This window comes from Acanthochromis polyacanthus, chromosome 17 (assembly GCF_021347895.1).
Source record: "Acanthochromis polyacanthus isolate Apoly-LR-REF ecotype Palm Island chromosome 17, KAUST_Apoly_ChrSc, whole genome shotgun sequence".
Classification (NCBI taxonomy): Eukaryota; Metazoa; Chordata; class Actinopteri; family Pomacentridae; genus Acanthochromis; species Acanthochromis polyacanthus.
The window spans coordinates 22,873,821-22,893,102 of record NC_067129.1 but is presented as its reverse complement, the minus strand read 5'-3'; the positions used below and the strand labels follow the sequence as shown (position 1 = coordinate 22,893,102).

Here is a 19,282-nt window from a genome sequence, read left to right as displayed (position 1 = left end):
GGAAGCTTTGTTTCAAAACAATCTGTTCAACAGAAGCGGAGTTACTCGTGTGTTTTATCATGACACATTCAGTTTTATACAAATGGATAACTGAGATGTAAAAGGATTTGTGGCCTCAGGGATTAGAGGCAGTAAGAGTTTTCATTTTTATTGATATGCTCCAAACAAGTGCACGCTATTGACGGGTCATGTTAAAATTGTACCGTCACAACAGATTCTTTTTTCCCACTCACCCATTTCATGTTTCCTTTAAAGATGATTATGCATCAAAGGAGGCCTGGCACACTAAGGCAGTCCAAATACTGAAGACTGATAATGAAAAAAAAAACTAAACTATATATTTACCTGCTTCAGCAGCAGTAAGCAGCAGTGGCACAGGTTAAGAGTCAAATTGCATTACAGTGGTAGTCGGTCTTCATTGCCTTCTTGGACATCTTTCGAATAAGCGTTCTTTCTGGGTATTTGTTTGAATAACAACAGCTTTGTCTCCAACAGCATTTCCCTCCAACTTCTTTCCTTCTCAGCCATGGTAACCGCATCTCCACTCCCACTCTCTCTTTGGTTATGTGTCCTGTTCTGTCTGTTAACAGCTCCTATCTGCCATTCCGCTTCTATTTCCTTCTTTCCCCCTGCTTGGATTCATCAATTTAAATCCTACCTCACCGTATCCCCTTGCTCCCTCTCCTTAAATGCCTATATCCCTCAAGCATCTGCTCTCCTGTATTTTTTTCCCCCCTTCAAAGTTGTTCCCCTTCCCTTGCACACCAATATCTTTCTCTCTTTCCATTTTCTAACCCATTTTCCTCTCTGCCCTTGAGTTTGAACATGGCATTTCAGGGACAGAGAAAGGGTACATTATCTTCTGCTGGCCTCCTGAGACTTCCTGGCTCTCTTTGCTTTCTTCTGTTGACCACTGTCTCCTGTGCAGTCTCCCCGACGCCCCGCCATGTCATTTTAATGGCAGTGCAGGACACAGTGCCACCTCACTAATGACTCAGTCACAAACCCAGCAGTTCGTTTTAACAAAGGCCCATAAATTAGAAAGGTTGTTGTCGAGTTGTGGGAGAGAAAAAAATACTTTATCCTTGGTGACAAGTACAAAAAAAATGGATAAGTAGCAAAGCTGTTGCACTTTTTTTTTTTTTAGAAATTCTTACCCATTAAAATGAAGAAACGCCATAATGAGTTGTTTGGGTATTTTTCAGAGCTTGGGGTAGTGCTGTGCAGTTGCTACTGAAGTGTCCCTTGAACTCTTTGTTCTCTCTTGTGTCCACATAAATATGATTTTTTTTCCCTTTGGCACATGGTTTAATGTGGTTTACCTAGACAGTTGGGTGACTGACAATCAAACTGAACACAGAAGCACGTGATCATGTGCAGCAGTGTGACTACAATCTATTGTAACTACTGCAAAAGCACAGAGATGTGTATTTTGTTTTTGTGGGGGTTTTTTTCTGCACTGAAAATATCTTGTAAACATTCAAAGTGTAGATTTGAAAAATATATCTTTAATCCTGGGCAAATGACACCAACAAAAGTAACTAACTTCCAAAGCATTTTAACCCTTAGATGCACGAGTGATTGAACCCTATTAGTGAGCCAAAAATGACCCGTAAAAGAAACAATGTGTTCTTACGCCATTTTTGTCATTTTGGTTTAGAAAAATCATTTGTCATATTGTTTGTGTTATATTTTTGTCCATACATAAATGATTTCATGTTTCAGATTTGTTTGTTTTTCACTTTCTTATTCATTTTAAACATTTTGCCAGCAATAGAAGAATGTCAGCATCCATTTTGTTGACATTTTCCACTCTTATCCTTCAGCTTTTGCTGCTCTCCGTCCTTCCAAGTTTGTGCATCACTTCTTGTATGATATTGTCAGTGAGAAAGCACTTGGGGTCGGAATACAAATATTACAATCCCTTTAAAAGTACAAAAAGGTAGCTTAAAAACTCAAATGGAATGATATCAAACACATGTTTTTTGAGGAATAGCTGCAATATGAAATGATAAAACATATTCTAGAACTGGAAATAGTTACTGTCTTTCTGAAAGAGTTTAGCAACCAATCAGCCCACAGTCAGACAATTTGTCTCTGAATGGAAACTGTTTAGTTATGTGGCTACTCTCCCAGCTATGATGACTCCCAAAGCACAAAGCAGAATTCTAGATGTGGTAAAAATAATAATAATAATAAATAAAGAAAAAAGAATGAAAGAAAAGAACCCAACATAACGGCTTAAGGCTTTGAAAATGAGTCATGCCTTGAGTTCATGAGTCTACTATATGCAAATCATGGTGCATGACATCCATTGGTAGGATACCATGGACAAAAATAACAAAATAAACCCCAAAATAACATAAAACCCAGCATAAAAACATCACCCCAAATATATGGGTGGTCGCAATTTAATGACTAAATTTTTCCATCCTCGATGTGAAAATGAATTCCCAGATGTGTCCATATAGCCAAGATAAATTCCAGGAGAATGTTAGGGAGACTGTCAAGCTGACGTTCTGTAGAAGCTGATAATGCAGAAGGACAATGACAGTTTTAGAGTAATATGCATTATATAATCAGAATATAATTACTTATGCATGAATGTTTTCATCATTTTAATGTTGCAGCTGCAAAAAGCGAAGCTGATTTTAATATTTACTGCCGGGTAGTTTATAAATTTTCCCCCTGGGGATCAACAGTGTTTCATCTTCATCTAATGATAAGGCGTCACTGTGAGATTTTTCAGCACTAACAGGCAGCATCATGATTTATTTGCTAATTATGCTTTGTTTTAATTATCTCAATATCTGTATCTCAATAATGAATGGTGCCAAATTTTGTTGATTAGCTAATAGCTGCAATAACTAGTACTCACATATCCAAAGGAGTGGAGTTATCACCCACTGTCTCGGCCTTTCAGGTCTGAAAAAGTCAATTTGATGACTCCACACTCCTGGGACCACATCATACATTGTAGATTCACAAAACAGACATATCTTGATGTACTTTATGGACTACAATTTTGACGCCATGAGACTGGAATGGGGCTGTTGCCATGCTGGTCTTTGGAAACTAGATGTGACAAGTGAGAAGTGGATCTGACTGGAGAGTTTGGTTGTAGGGTTTATCCTTTCCAGGCGTGGTGATGGGTGCGACCGACTGGCTGAAGATGGAGGGAACCGAGTGTTCGCCCAATCAGACAGGCCGAGAGGCAGTGAGACCAACGGCTGGGGTGCAGGTCTTCAGTTCCACATTAATCAGCTGAGATGAATGGCAAACCAGCTGCAGCTGAGCCCACACAGGCCATTTCCCTGTACAAAGGCCCAAAAGAAATCCACCACAGAAACAAGATGGCACACAACCACCTGTGGCTGTAACACCCACCCTGCTTTATCATCTATTTTACTACAAATGGGATCATGTTTTATAAATTAACTACCATGCTTTATTGAAAAAGACATGAAAGTAATGATTGTGACCATATTTGATTAGAAAAATGTTTACTACAGTAACAAATCAAAGGAGAATTTACATATAGACTTCGTAGATTTTCTGCTCATGGATAATGTTCTTGTACTCATGTCACTAAATGCCATAATAACATAACTTCACTGCAATGAAAAGAGATTTAAGTATAATGATACTCGCCAGTAATGAATGTAATCCGAGTTTTTTCCTCACAAGATGTTAAGAGGAGCTTATGCGTGTTTCTTCCAGCGGGTTAGAACTATTGGTTCAGAGTTTCTTTAAGACCTGAAGCATCAGACAACAGCACGATCCATAAGTGTTTCTCCACAAAGAGAGAGATTCTACATTTTTACACTGTAAAATAACGCTTACAACTTATTAAATGCTTCTAATTATAAACTTCCGCTCAAAGCAGATCAGTCAAGACCCGGACCCGATATCAAGTCTCACTGTGTGGGTCTACATATCTTTATATTAGACAGATGAACAGTCACACACAGAATGGTCGTTTTGTTTCCAGCTCTTTAGGACTATTTCTTTGTAGAGACTCCTAGACCCTGTAGTTTAGGATCTATGAGTGTCTCCAAAGAGTGAGAACTTTGGCATTCACACTTGGAGCAGTAGTAACTTCATTAATTAGGTTTAACTATAAATGATCTGGACATGGAAAAAGGGTCAATTAAGATCTAATAGCAGCTGTGAACTTTTGTCCACCTCAGAGAGTTAAACTGTCACTCAGAGTCACACTTCATCAGCTGCAGTTTAATATATTGTCACATTCACTGTTGAAGAAATCGGAGATACGCTGGGCTGACTGGTACTTTGTTTGGCTGCTATTGGTTTTAGTTTTAGTCTGTTACTGCATTATGTTTTATACATGACTTGATGTATTGACTAGTCTTGCATGAATGATGAATGCCTCATGCATACCGTGATGAACCGTGTTGGAGGTATGTGTGAATGCAGACATTAGGAGCATTTAATGAAAAGTAAGCAATGTCTGAATGACTACTATGCAGTCACTGTAATGGAGGATCGATGAAGCTAGCAGTGTTCCATTACCTTCTCCAACAAAACTGCTAGCTGTAACTCAGTTGAAGGTCAGATCACACTTTGTGATTATCACTAACATAACTAGCAATTGCAAAAGGATTATATACTTTATCTTGACACGACGCATGAAAGGAGAAACTCATTGCATTAGTGCAACACTTCAGATTTAAACGGGTGATAGAGCAGGGGGGTTTATGTAAATGAGGGGTTGGACTGGACTAGTGAAATCACTTGGGAGTAACTCTGGACAAAGAGGCACAGGTGTTGATGGTTTAGAAAGGCATTTGAGATAGAGTGTAAAGTATAGACAGTAAAGTGATGGTGACTTAACTACAGTCAAACCAAAATTGATACAAATAACCGGAAGAATGTAAATTTTTTGCATGATTAGACAGTGCTCTGGTAATAGTTTGGCTAAGTTTAGGCGCAACAGCAATTTGGGTAGGCTTGACCATTAGCTAACACAATGTAGCATTAGAACACAGGAGTGATGGTTGCTGGGAATGTTCCTCTGTACCCCTATGGAGATATTCCATTAAAAATCAGCTGTTTAATTTAATGTTCTTTGTTCAAAAATAAAACTTCTTTCAGAAATCAGGACATTTCTAAGTGACCCCAGATTTTTGAACAGTACTGTCTCTCTCTCTCTCTCTCTCTCTCTCTCTCTCTCTCTCCATATTTAGGTGTGTGTGTGTATATATATATATATATATATATATATGTCAGGGTAGAGACTGCGATTTGGTAGAGTTGGAGTTTCTACCAGTAGAGATTGCGATTGTAATCTCTACCAGTAGAAACTCCAATCCTACCAGTAGAGATGGAACTTTAAATCTGACCTCTGCCCTGACCCCTGACCCCTGACCCTAACCTTAACTGACCCTGACCTTTAAATCTGACCCCTGCCCTGACCCCTGACCTTAACCTTAAAAGTCTAACCTTAGCCCTGACAAATCTCTACTGGTAGGATTGGAGTTTCTACTGGTAGAGATTACAATCACAAACTCTGCTGGTAGAGACTCCAATCGCAATCTCTACTGGTAGAAACTCCAATTCTACTGGTAAAGGTTGCGATCGCAATCTCTACTGGTAGAGACTCCAACTCTACCAAATCGCAGTCTCTACCCTGACATATATATATATATATATATATATATATATATATATATGTATATATATATGAAGAGAGAGAGGGAGAGAGAGACAGAGAACTGAATTGTTTTGCTTATACAGCAAAGGGGCAGCTGGTGTACTTTCTGTTTTATTTCCACAAAGGAAAACTACCATTGGCTTATGCTCCACAACATAAAGTGAAAACAGACACCAGAGTTTACAACAATTACAGTTTTATTTCAGTAAATAAATGTCTTAATACGGTGCAAAAGTATGAGCAGATGTGCGAGCACAGTAAGCTCCAGCAACCCGAGTGGTGACACTTGCAAGCCTTTGCAGGCCTGCCTGTTATTCACACCTTCTCAGGTGGACAATTAAGACAAGCCCGTCCACCACTCAAAGACTGTACTTTTCACTGCTATGGCAAGACGAGTGGGGATGCTGAGGGACTTAACAACAACCCACACACAAAAAGGGTCACACGGAAAGTCCAGACTGCTGTCACACCTATTGGATTTTACTCTGTGATGGATAGGAGTCTGAATTGCTTTAAACCTTTGTACAGTGCTTCATATATAGTGCATAGTGTTTAGTTGTTTTAAAAAAAGGCACAAAAAAAACAAAAACAAAGCCAGTATGAGACTTACCGGTTACACAGAACTTATTAGACTGACATATCCTGAAAATGAGAAGGGTTGCAAATGCTATGAGATATTAGTTACTCCGGAAAGGAACGCAACGGAGGTATGTGACGATCGGCGGATGTTTGTCCGTCTGTGTCTGTCTGTCAGCAACATTACTCAAAAACGGACTACCAGATTTGGATGAAATTTTCAGGCAAGGTCAGAAATGACACAAGGACCACATCATTAGATTTTGGCAGTAATGCAGTTTCTAATCTGGATCCATGGATTTGTTAGAGACTTCTGTATCATTACGAGATAGCGGCACAGCGTCATTGTAACTATGACAAGAAGTGAACATTGTGGGTACATCTATATTAAATGGCCACATTCTATGTTGCTGTGATTTCTGATCATCAATAACTAATAAATAAACAAATGTTATGTTTCTAAAAAGTAAATAAATATTTGCATTTCTGACAATGCCATATAGGGGAATGAACAGCCCTGGCGGAGTACTGCACTGTCTGAATGTTTTTGTTTTGTTTTGTTAAAAATGTAATTGATGCATTCATATTCATAACATCTACATGGGAGATCCTGAAAGAAATTTCTATCGCGTTGGTACATAATTTGATTTGAAAACTGCACGCTGTTCGTTTCATTTTCACCCATAAAAACAAACACTCCAACAGAAAAGCGTTACACATTGGGGTTTCAGAAGTTTTTACTTTTGTTTTGCAAATTACTTAAGCAAGTTTAAAAGATAATCAACAGACATAGAAAAGGTACAACCAGAATGCCAAACTGGATATATATGTTCTGAATTTATTTTCAGTGGCACTACCTATGGAAAGGCATGGATTTTATATGTCAGTCTGGAGGACAGCTGCTTCTGCTGCTGATATGAAGTTACCTGCCAAAACCCTGACGCCTGATATGAACACTTTGATGACATGCGTCAGCTGACAGCCTCATCTTGATTAAGTCTCCTCTGAGGATTTACAATGTTACTTTACCTGACACTGTGGTCTCTATTGGCGACTTGTAATATCCTCTTTTGAGAGAGAGAGAGAAAAAAAACAAGCAGAAAAGGAACCAGAAGTAACAGAAATGGAACAGAGTGTAACCTCCACTTTCATACAAACTCTCCTGATACTCCTCGTCAGGTGATCAGTGTGTCACTTAGGACTTGTCTCCATAACAGCCTTCCCAGGTGCAATTTAGTAATATGCCTAAACCCAGTAAAGTGAATCCACATGCAATTTATTACTGTCACCCACCAACATCTTGGGAGGAGGCTTGAAGTCAATTATGTCTTTTGTTCTGTACGTTGAGCGCTGTATTAGGTGTCTCTGTCAAGCGTGTCAAATTGATACAAGGAAAAGAAGCGAGGCTGGCATTTCCTCCCGTTCATACTCTCATATCTTTGTAGTAGTTCTGGTGAGCTTCCAGACTTCAGACACACACAAAAAAGAGCAGACTATGAAAGTTTTGACAGACAAGTGATAATGAGTGGGGGCTGAACAGAGCTCTAATCAGCAAGTGTTGTAACATCCTCCTGAAATGTCAGTAAGCTCCGAACCACTCTGTGTAATTGCTGAAAGAACAATGCAGAAGAGAGGAATACAGCATTGGACACACGTGACGATATTTACCAGTGTAAGTTTTGACACATATGTAGCGGTTTGAATTTTCCCTGACATGGCAGATGAGATTTCTACAAGCATCACCAGGATCTGTCTCCACTCCTGCTGCAGCTGAATTTAGATCTTTGGTTGCTGTGTTGGAGTTGGAGCTAAACCAACTTTTTCTTTGGTTTGAAGAAATTCTATATTTGTTACTGCTGTGCATGATGGTTCTAAAGCAAGCACAACTCTAAAGAACTAGATTAATTTTGTCTTCAGTAAGAAGCCATGAGCTCGCATTATCGACACCTACCTTCTTCCTTCAGCAGTGTGATGAGACGCCACGCAGGGACACAGAAGTGTGAAAAAAACGAAATGAATCCACAGCTGTTGACTAACCACATTAACTCTGAATGATCCTTTCCACTTTTCTCCCTCTTTGTCCTTGCGATCTTTCACAGGGGACCTGGCATCGGACGACGAGTACCTGGAAATCCCTTCAATCTCCAGACAGAGAGCAGGGACATATGAATGCACAGCTGTCAACGATATTGATACAGATGTGCAGACTGTAGACATCACCGTCAACTGTAAGTCCATAGCTGAATTGAGCAAAAGCGTATACTAATGGTGATTTTGATATTTTAATAATGGCTTAATCATCAGTTTAGGAAAAGTGCCAAATGTTTGCTGATTGTACCTGTTTAAATGTGAGCCTTTGCTGCTTTTCCTACTTCACTGTGAACTGAATATCAGTTCGGGTTGGACAGTTAACTTGGAGAAACAATATACACTACTGTTTAAAAGTTTGGAGTCACACAGAAATGTCCTAATTTTTGAAAGAAAAGCAGGTTTTTTTCAATGAAGATAACATTAAACTAATCAGAAATAGAGTCTAAACATTGTTAATGTGGTAAATGACTATTCTAGCTGGAAATGACTGATTTTTTTTAATGTCATATCTACATAGGGGTGCAGAGGAACATTTCCAGCAACCATCACTCTATATCCTAGAAAATCCTTGTGCAACTATGTTAAAGGGTTAGTGATGTGTGGGCGACCCCAAACTTTTGAATATTAGTTGAACTGTGGGAAATGACAAGATTTCTTTTCAACATTTGCTGTCAGTCTGTAGTGATTAATAAGTGTTATTCGTGGTAATTTGAATACTGAGTTTCCTTTTCAATTTCCAATTCAGTTTACAATATAGTATGATGCTTCATTTTTTTTTAAAACTTGGCCAGAAAACTTTAGAAGCACTTTATTAGGATGGTGCCTGAAGTCACACCAACTTCTGCTCCCAAACTACACACGTGGACAAAATTGTTGGTACCCCTCAGTTAAAGAAGGAAAAACCCACAATTCTCACTGAAATCACTTGAAACTCACAAAAGTAACAATAAATAAAAATTTATTGAAAATTAAAAAATCAAAATCAGCCATCACTTTTGAATTGTTGATTAACATAATTATTTAAAAAAACAAACTAATGAAATAGGGCTGGACAAAAATGATGGTACCCATAACTTAATATTTTGTTGCACAACCTTTTGAGGCAATCACTGCAATTAAACGATTTCTGTATTTGTCAATGAGCGTTCTGCAGCTGTCAACAGGTATTTTGGCCCACTCCTCAGAGCAAACAGCTCCAGTTGTCTCAGGTTTGATGGGTGTCTTCTCCAAATGGCATGTTTCAGCTCCTTCCACATATGTTCAATGGGATTCAGATCTGGGCTCATAGAAGGCCACTTTAGAATAGTCCAACGCTTTTCTCTCAGCCATTCTTGGGTGTTTTTGGCTGTGTGTTTTGGATCGTTGTCCTGTTGGAAGACCCATGACCTGCAACTGAGACCAAGCTTTCTGACACTAGGCAGCACATTTCTCTCCAGAATGCCTTGATAGTCTTCAGATTTCATCGTACCTTGCACACTTTCAAGACACCCTGTGCCAGATGCAGCAAAGCAGCCCCAAAACATTACTGAGCCTCCTCCATGTTTCACCGTAGGGACAGTGTTCTTTTCTTCGTATGCTTGGTTTTTGAGTCTATGAACATAGAGTTGATGTGCCTTACCAAAAAGCTCCAGTTTGGTCTCATCTGTCCAAAGGACATTCTCCCAGAAGCTTTGTGGCTTGTCAACATGCATTTTTGCAAATTCCAGTCTGGCTTTTTTATGAGTTTTTTTCAGCAGTGGTGTCCTCCTTGGTCGTCTCCCATGAAGTCCACTTTGGCTCAAACAACGACGAATGGTGCGATCTGACACTGATGTACCTTGGCCTTGGAGTTCACCTTTAATTTCTTTGGAGGTTGCTCTGGGCTCTTTGGATACAATTCCAACGATCCGTCTCTTCAATTTGTCATCAATTTTCCTCTTGCGGCCACGTCCAGGGAGGTTGGCTACTGTCCCGTGGGTCTTGAACTTCTGAATAATATGAGCCACTGTTGTCACAGGAACTTCAAGCTGTTTAGAGATGGTCTTATAGCCTTTACCTTTAAGATGTTTGTCTATCATTTTTTTTTCGGATGTCCTGGGACAATTCTCTCCTTCGCTTTCTGTTGTCCATGTTCAGTGTGGTACACACCTTTTCACCAAACAGCAGGGTGACTACTTGTCTCCCTTTAAATAGGCAGACTGACTGATTATGAGTTTGGAAACACCTGTGATGTCAATTAAATGACACACCTGAGTTAATCATGTCACTCTGGTCAAATAGTTTTCAATCTTTTATAGAGGTACCATCATTTTTGTCCAGGCCTGTTTCATTAGTTTGTTTTTTTTAAATAATTATGTTAATCAACAATTCAAAAGTAATGGCTGTTTTTGATTATTTAATTTTCAATAAATTTTTATTTATTGTTACTTTTGTGAGTTTCAAGTGATTTCAGTGAGAATTGTGGGTTTTTCCTTCTTTAACTGAGGGGTACCAACAATTTTGTCCACGTGTGTATCTCCTCAGAGCTGTATCAGTGCTGGTGAATGATCTGACTGCACCCATTATCATTTTGCTGTAAGGGGAAAAATAAAGATTTGGTTTGCTTTTATTCCCTTAAATAAATAGCAAATATGGAGTGACGGTGATCCAGCAAAATATTGTTGGGGGAACTTTTTTTGGTGGAGCATTTGCATGTTGTAAATATGCTTTAAAAGTCTTTCCAGCCACACAGAAAATCAAACATTTCTCCCTTATTGCATGATCCAAATCTTCAGCAAAATTTATCAGTTCAGCATGTAGATGTCTGCTGTTGTTGGTGTTGTTTACCGTAGTGAAGAGAATTTTGAAAATGGTAATAGTAATAGTAGAAGGCAGGGAGAATGGTGTAAGCGATGCACAACTCCTATTCAGTCTCGATGGGTCAGACATCTTACAAACAGCCTCATCTCTTTCTATCATCATTTTCAACATTGTAGAATCATTCTTTTGAGATTTTAATGTCATGATTCATAACACAACTTTCACCGATTAGTGAATTGCAAATTGACATATGGTGACTGAAGACGCTGCTGAAGTCCACTGAGCTGTCTGCCACGTTCACGAAGACAATCTGAGAGGACTTTTGTTTTGTAACTTGGTGCATTATCCTGCTGGAAGTAGCCAATAGAAGACATAAACAGCACATGGACGGACATGGTCATCCAACGACATGCAGACAGGCTGTGGCATTCACACCCCGATTGTTATTAAGTGACTAAAAGTGTGCCACGAAAACGTTCTTCGCACCAAAACACCAACAGCAGCCTGCGCTGTTGACTGTTGGGTGCATGAATACACGTTGTTGATGCCAAATTCTGACGCACCATCTGCAGCCTCACCAGAAACAGAGATTCATCTGAGCGGGCTCAGTGTTAATGACTCAGTTCCTCAGATTTCTGTTCTGTTCAGCTCAGTCAGTCTGGCCGCTCTTCTTTGAGCTCTCTCAATGACAAAGGGTTGATTACTGGATTTTCAACTAATTTTCCACCGTTTCGATGTGTCATGTAAAAATTAATTGAAGCTCTTGACCTGTGTCTGTTTATGCATTGCAATCAGCCATTCATGTGTGACTGGCTGCTTGCAAGAATGAGCAGGTCTAATCCTAATAAAGTGGTCAACGAGTGCACCACATGGGATTATCACTTTTTCTTTGAATTTTTGGGCTTATCTGTTCTTGAGATACCTTCCTGTATACACACAAATAAGTTTTTGTTCACTGTTCCAGCTTCTTTATTGCAGATTTAGTTTAATTTCATAAAATAGGCAGCAGATTTTTATCTGACAACGGCTTAATTCACTCTCATCGGCCCCTAACAATATGCAGTAACGCCGATGTAATAAATATCGCACACTATTTGAATTCATTCAATTCCTGTTCACTTATTGTTGTGTAAATCACAGCTATGAATCGAAATCCTGGCTGAAGGCGGGGAAATGCCGTGACCTGTCTCCTGATATGCTTGACTTGTGCTGCCTTGTAGTCCTGAACACAGTGCTCCAATGTGTTGCTGCCTTCTTGTAGACGCTCCAACTGTGTCAGAGGGCAGAGACGTTGGAGTGACTCTAGGCCAAAGAGGAGTGCTGGAGTGTGAGGCTGATGCGGTGCCCGAGGCAGATTTTGAGTGGTATAAAGATGACAGAAGGTAATGGGTTTTACATTTGCATTTTGAGCAGGCAAATGGAAGACTGTGTGTGTGTGTGTGTGTGTGTGTGTGTGTGTGTGTGTGTGTGTGTGTGTGTGTGTGTGTGTGTGTGTGTGTGTTTACTATTAAGTTGATCAGATTCCACTAAACGTATTGATAGCTACTGATCTGTTGCTCGTCAGATGTTGATATTGTGGTCCTATATATTAAAGTTTTTTGGTAACTAATTTGGCAAGCGAAAAAAAAAAAGGAAATATGTCTGACATGTTTTCCCCCCCCCTTTCGTTTAGGATCTTCAACGGTTTTGATGGCATGGAAATTGTCAATACTGGATCACTGTCAAAGCTGACTTTTTTTAATGTGTCTGACGGAGATTATGGTAACTACACCTGTGTTGCCATAAACAAACTTGGGAGCTCAAACACAAGCTTCCTTCTGTACGGTGAGTACATATATAGTTCTAATGTACTATAAGTAAGATACAATAGTATATTGTTTAATTTATATAGAATATGTAAGCAATGTGAAATGAAAGAGGCAGCAATGTATCCATTTTGGCTCTTTTATAGAACTATGACAAAGTCTGCTGCCTGAAAAATATGCAGGCATCAACTTCAATTATCAGTTTTGGTAATGTAAAAAGCTGTGTTAATCAAATTTTGTGTGTGGCATAAATTCTTTTCTTCTTGTGAGCAATTACAATCAACTACAAGTGCTGACCTCTCTGAGCCAATCTGCATAGGGCCCATTTGACACACTCATTAGACTCAGCCACAAACACTACAGTGGGAAAGTCTGAAGAGCTCAGAAATGTTCCTAAAAAAGTAAATAATTGACTTAAAACAATAAAGGAAATACACTTGAAACCATTTCAAAGTCAAGTGTGTAAACAATTGTTTGTATAAAGTGCATGGTAGAGTTGTGTTACTACCAGGATCATGAAGAAAACACAAACTATCACCTCACCTCAGGATAGTCAATGGTCAAGCAAGAACAACCAAAAAAGTAGGTCTGCAATTAATTAAAAGCTGCTGGAACACAGATGTCAGTGTCTACAGTCAAGCATATTTTACATCATTGTGCACTGAAGGGCTACAATGTAAGAAGGAAGCCCTTCCTCTAGAAGTAGCACCTTCTAAATTGGCTGCAGATCACATGGATCAAGAAAAGACCTTCTGGAGGAAAGTTCTGTGGCCACATGAAACAGAAATTTGGCTATTTGGCCAAAATGACCAGACATATGTTTGGAGATGAAAAGATGAGGCCTTTAATACCAAGAATACCAAAAATAATGTCAAGCATAGTGGTGGTAGTATTATACTCTGGGGCTGTTCTACTGCCAGTGGAACTGTTGCTTTCGAAATAGAACCACGAAGAAGGACAATTCCCTCCACATTCTTCATAAAAACCTAAAGTCATCAGCCAGATGGTTGGGTCTTGAATGTTCCAAAAAGATGTCACAAACATACATCAACAGTAGTCAAGAAATGGCTTAATCAGACTAGAATTTAGGTTTAGACCTTGGTCCTCCCAAAGTCCTGACTTAAACCCTATCAAGACCCTGTAGACTCAGATGAAGAAACAAGCTTCAGTCAGAAAGCCAACAGAAAGCCAGAGTAACTATAATAAATATATGAAAGAAGCAAAATGCATGATAATTTCTTCTATTCACTTTTAATCTTAATTTTTTTGTGACAAAGGCACATGTTTTTTATCGATTCCTTCGTAGAAAATTAAAAATTGTGAGAGTCATTGGAAATTCATGACTGCCATGATATACACACGTGGACAAAATTGTTGGTACCCCTCAGTTAAAGAAGGAAAAACCCACAATTCTCACTGAAATCACTTGAAACTCACAAAAGTAACAATAAATAAAAATTTATTGAAAATTAAATAATCAAAATCAGCCATCACTTTTGAATTGTTGATTAACATAATTATTTAAAAAAACAAACTAATGAAATAGGGCTGGACAAAAATGATGGTACCCATAACTTAATATTTTGTTGCACAACCTTTTGAGACAATCACTGCAATTAAACGATTTCTGTATTTGTCAGTGAGCGTTCTGCAGCTGTCAACAGGTATTTTGGCCCACTCCTCATGAGCAAACAGCTCCAGTTGTCTCAGGTTTGATGGGTGTCTTCTCCAAATGGCATGTTTCAACTCCTTCCACATATGTTCAATGGGATTCAGATCTGGGCTCATAGAAGGCCACTTTACAATAGTCCAACGCTTTTCTCTCAGCCATTCTTGGGTGTTTTTGGCTGTGTGTTTTGGATCGTTGTCCTGTTGGAAGACCCATGACCTGCGACTGAGACCAAGCTTTCTGACACTAGGCAGCACATTTCTCTCCAGAATGCCTTGATAGTCTTCAGATTTCATCGTACCTTGCACACTTTCAAGACACCCTGTGCCAGATGCAGCAAAGCAGCCCCAAAACATTACTGAGCCTCCTCCATGTTTCACCGTAGGGACAGTGTTCTTTTCTTCGTATGCTTGGTTTTTGAGTCTATGAACATAGAGTTGATGTGCCTTACCAAAAAGCTCCAGTTTGGTCTCATCTGTCCAAAGGACATTCTCCCAGAAGCTTTGTGGCTTGTCAACATGCATTTTTGCAAATTCCAGTCTGGCTTTTTTATGAGTTTTTTTCAGCAGTGGTGTCCTCCTTGGTCGTCTCCCATGAAGTCCACTTTGGCTCAAACAACGACGAATGGTGCGATCTGACACTGATGTACCTTGGCCTTGGAGTTCACCTTTAATTTCTTTGGAGGTTGCTCTGGGCTCTTTGGATACAATTCCAACGATCCGTCTCTTCAATTTGTCATCAATTTTCCTCTTGCGGCCACGTCCAGGGAGGTTGGCTACTGTCCCGTGGGTCTTGAACTTCTGAATAATATGAGCCACTGTTGTCACAGGAACTTCAAGCTGTTTAGAGATGGTCTTATAGCCTTTACCTTTAAGATGTTTGTCTATCATTTTTTTTTCGGATGTCCTGGGACAATTCTCTCCTTCGCTTTCTGTTGTCCATGTTCAGTGTGATACACACCTTTTCACCAAACAGCAGGGTGACTACTTGTCTCCCTTTAAATAGGCAGACTGACTGATTATGAGTTTGGAAACACCTGTGATGTCAATTAAATGACACACCTGAGTTAATCATGTCCCTCTGGTCAAATAGTTTTCAATCTTTTATAGAGGTACCATCATTTTTGTCCAGGCCTGTTTCATTAGTTTGTTTTTTTAAATAATTATGTTAATCAACAATTCAAAAGTAATGGCTGTTTTTGATTATTCAATTTTCAATAAATTTTTATTTATTGTTACTTTTGTGAGTTTCAAGTGATTTCAGTGAGAATTGTGGGTTTTTCCTTCTTTAACTGAGGGGTACCAACAATTTTGTCCACGTGTGTACATGATCTCTACAAGTGTGAACTTATGTTCATGAGTTGACATGCAGCAAAAAGGCTGACTGAGATTTAGACTACATAAGATATCTGCTCCAGCCCCTCCAGTGTCCCCTGCTTTGTGTGCTTTTTAAAATGCCGCTCAGTCAGATGAGCTGAGATTAGGTCCAGACACATCGTAATGTATCAAATGAATTCGATACTGTGTTTCAAATATGATTTATGTCTGAATGATTTTTTCCTAAGCTCCACTGTCAAGCCAGACAAACTAAAGCATGTCATTTTCAGCACCACCTGTGTGTTTTAAACTGGAAAAAAATTCAGCTCATAATGGTGGACATTGTTACAATTTCTCTTGTCTTTATCCTTTTTTTTATTATTGATGTAAGATTCAATAGTTTAGTCTTGCATCCACTTCTACATGGATATTTGTCAATTGTTTCAGACAGTAGTCGGCTACCTCAATGGTTTATATTTGGCTGTCAGATTTAACCATTTATCAGTTAACTTCAGCTGACAGTAAGCTGTTTAATTATAACATCTTTTGATACAAATCATATGTTTCTTTTAGTTAACTTTTTCTTTTTTAACCCCACTAGCGTGCTTCCTAGTTTTACCAACTTCATCGCAAATTGTGATGTTTTGGTGTTAAAGTTGTCTTGACATACGGAAATAGGTCTTTTTATTAAAATTCAGACATGCATGTATATGTTATGGCACTTTTAACATGTTGCTATTATATCTGAAATAGCCACCTGAGTCTGTTTTACAATAAAATCACAAATGCAAGTCTGACCAGTTTGTATCTATTCATGGTTTTCAAAAAATTCCACCACCTTATAAATGGATTGATTTATCAGATGAGCATTAATGCTATAGCAGTACAGTATAAAATATGCACACAGAATACATACTATTATTATAATTGTATTGTGTATTTTTTTTTTAATTTTATAATACTTTAATAGAGATTGACTTTGAGGTGACATGGTAAATGTCCATCACATTTACAATGGTTAATAATTGAATACATGTAGCCTGTCAGAGATCTGAACACTCTTTTTCTCATGCAAGAGTTGCAGATCGTTCTGTTAACATCCTGTCATGAAGCCGTATGGAACAATAATGTAATAGATACCTTTGTATGAACATTAAAATGCTAACAGCTTTACACAGCTAATAAAGAAGTCCCGTTTTCCAAGTCTGATAGGGATTCTTCAGGTCATGGCCCGTATACTATGTCACAGCACGCAGATTTTCCAGATATTATAACATACCACTAGAAGTGTTTCTAAAATCAAGAATCAAATAATCCGTTCATCAACTCCAAGTGGTAATGATGCTGCAATCCTGCAGTTTCTAGGTTTTATGGATGACTTTTTGAAACAACCTGCACTTAAATGAGCTGGCGCAATTGTCAAGTTGAACTCCGTGCGGCCACAGTGTCAAAACAAAACCCTTTCAGCAGCCTACTTGCCACGCTTTTCACAAATGCTGTCAATGATGTGTTACTGTTCTGCTTCCAACATGTTGCTCTGTTCCATTTGTTTCTCTGGTATAGTGGTAATTGAACCCACTAGCTCAACGCTATTGCAAGGTTAGTATTCTGCACCAGCATGCACCTCAACTGCCGTGGATCGAAAGTATTAACAGCATGCTGGAACATGTCAGACATTGCCATTTTCACAAACTGAAAGTTCGGCCGCATTGTCTCTTGAGTTATAGAGAGAGTCTCTGCTGAAATTAACAAGAGAAAAAGCATTTCTTGGTTCTTTGATCCAGTCAAAATTGTTCCATTGTTAACCCTGTTCTTTTTATGAACTGACATGATGGAGCTGTTGTGTGGCAAGCCCAGTCTTTGAAGAAGAGGAATCGTAAAGCAAGCTGCAAATCAAATGTCATATGAATCTTTGTGAAAATGGCCAATGCATCCTGTTTTTGCTAACTGTGTTTCATCTTTCTCATCTCTACACCTAACTGCCTCTCTCTCTGTGACGTTGGCTTCATTTTGATTTTTGCATGCTCTTTTACCAATGTAAGTATTCTGCATTTTTCACTTTAATCGTTATGGTGTGCTTGCGTGATTCTTTGACCCTGTAGGTTTTGCATTTCTCAATAAGAAAGAGCAAACAGAGAGTTGCAAGCATTCCTGCAGGCTAAAATGGTTCTGCAAATAGTGACTCTAGATTGTGGATTTCGTAGTAGATGAGGCCTGTAAGTGGCTTTAGAACCAGGTCTTAAAGATGTGACACTGTGGTGATAGTGCAGAGATAAACACCTCACCCTCCATGTCATTTAACGTGTCATTGTGACTGCTGGTTTCAGCGTCTTGTAAGCAGGCCCACTTCATTAACACAACGGAATTGTATTAGTGGCTTTGATTTTGACTATGAGTGAACGTCATTATTCTAATTAACCATATGCAGGATTAGGGCTAATCCACTGTGGCAGGGTAATTGGATAGATGCCCCAAAGGAAACTGTGGTGAACTCATTGAAATCCAAGGGAAATGAGTAGTCATTGTGTTACGAGCTTCAAAGTAAAAAGTTACAATTTGCCATCAATCCTCAAACAACGCATTCCTTTTGATGGAATTTGTCTCATCCCTGAAAAGAGCATGATGAAAATATTGCTTGTTTTTTGTTCATGAAATGCACCCTAAAATCATGTAGCAGTTTAGCTGTGGATTCTTGGGATTTTCACGGTATTAGCTAACACTGTAGCACTTTATGAAACTAGATTACCACAGGCATTGTATGTTAAACAGGATCATATTTCATAAAATACAAGTACCTGAGGGTCTGCTTTAAATTTTTGTCATAAATCAGTGTATATACATATACAGTGCTGTAAAAAAAAAAGTATTTGCCCCCTTCTCAAATTCTTACTTTTTTTGCATGAATTGTACATATTAAACACATACACATGCACAATATGTGTAAATACATATACCATAATCCTTCTTGGATAAACATTGACCATATATCACTGACAGAGATTAGCATTAAATTTACAAAAACACCCAGACCCAAACACACATAGCAAACGTAGAAGTCAAAGCTTCATTTTAACAGATTCCTTGAGCTTTTTTTTAAGCAGTTCACAGCATGAAGGAATGTCCTTGTAATGAAAACAAGACCTCCTTTAAGCTATGGGTGCTGTGCAAGATTCAGGTTTAATCCCTTTAAATATGAGTGCAGAACTTGTTGCTGCAGACAATGTCATTTTGATCATCGCACTTCAAAACAGCTGCTCTCTGCAGACTAACTAATGGAAGCTTTTTTTTACTGTAAATATAGCGTTTTTTTGTCAACCAAGGTTACCTCCTGACTCAGGTTTATTTTATTTTATTTTATTCATGGTGCGTTATG

At 38.7% G+C, this 19,282-nt stretch overlaps 1 protein-coding gene across 3 annotated transcripts in view; it reads left to right on the top strand.

Annotated features, from left to right (window-relative positions):
• ntm (neurotrimin) overlaps positions 1-19,282 on the top strand; it is a 528,885-nt gene that overhangs the window by 501,460 nt on the left and 8,143 nt on the right. For 2 of the 3 annotated variants that reach the window (XM_051937546.1, XM_051937545.1), the window contains 4 exons: positions 8,350-8,478; positions 12,381-12,501; positions 12,792-12,943; positions 17,473-17,508. In XM_051937546.1, the coding sequence (XP_051793506.1) occupies positions 8,350-8,478; positions 12,381-12,501; positions 12,792-12,943; positions 17,473-17,508 (438 nt within the window). The remainder of the gene's footprint in view (positions 1-8,349; positions 8,479-12,380; positions 12,502-12,791; positions 12,944-17,472; positions 17,509-19,282) is intronic. The other variant, XM_051937547.1, reaches the window with a different exon arrangement.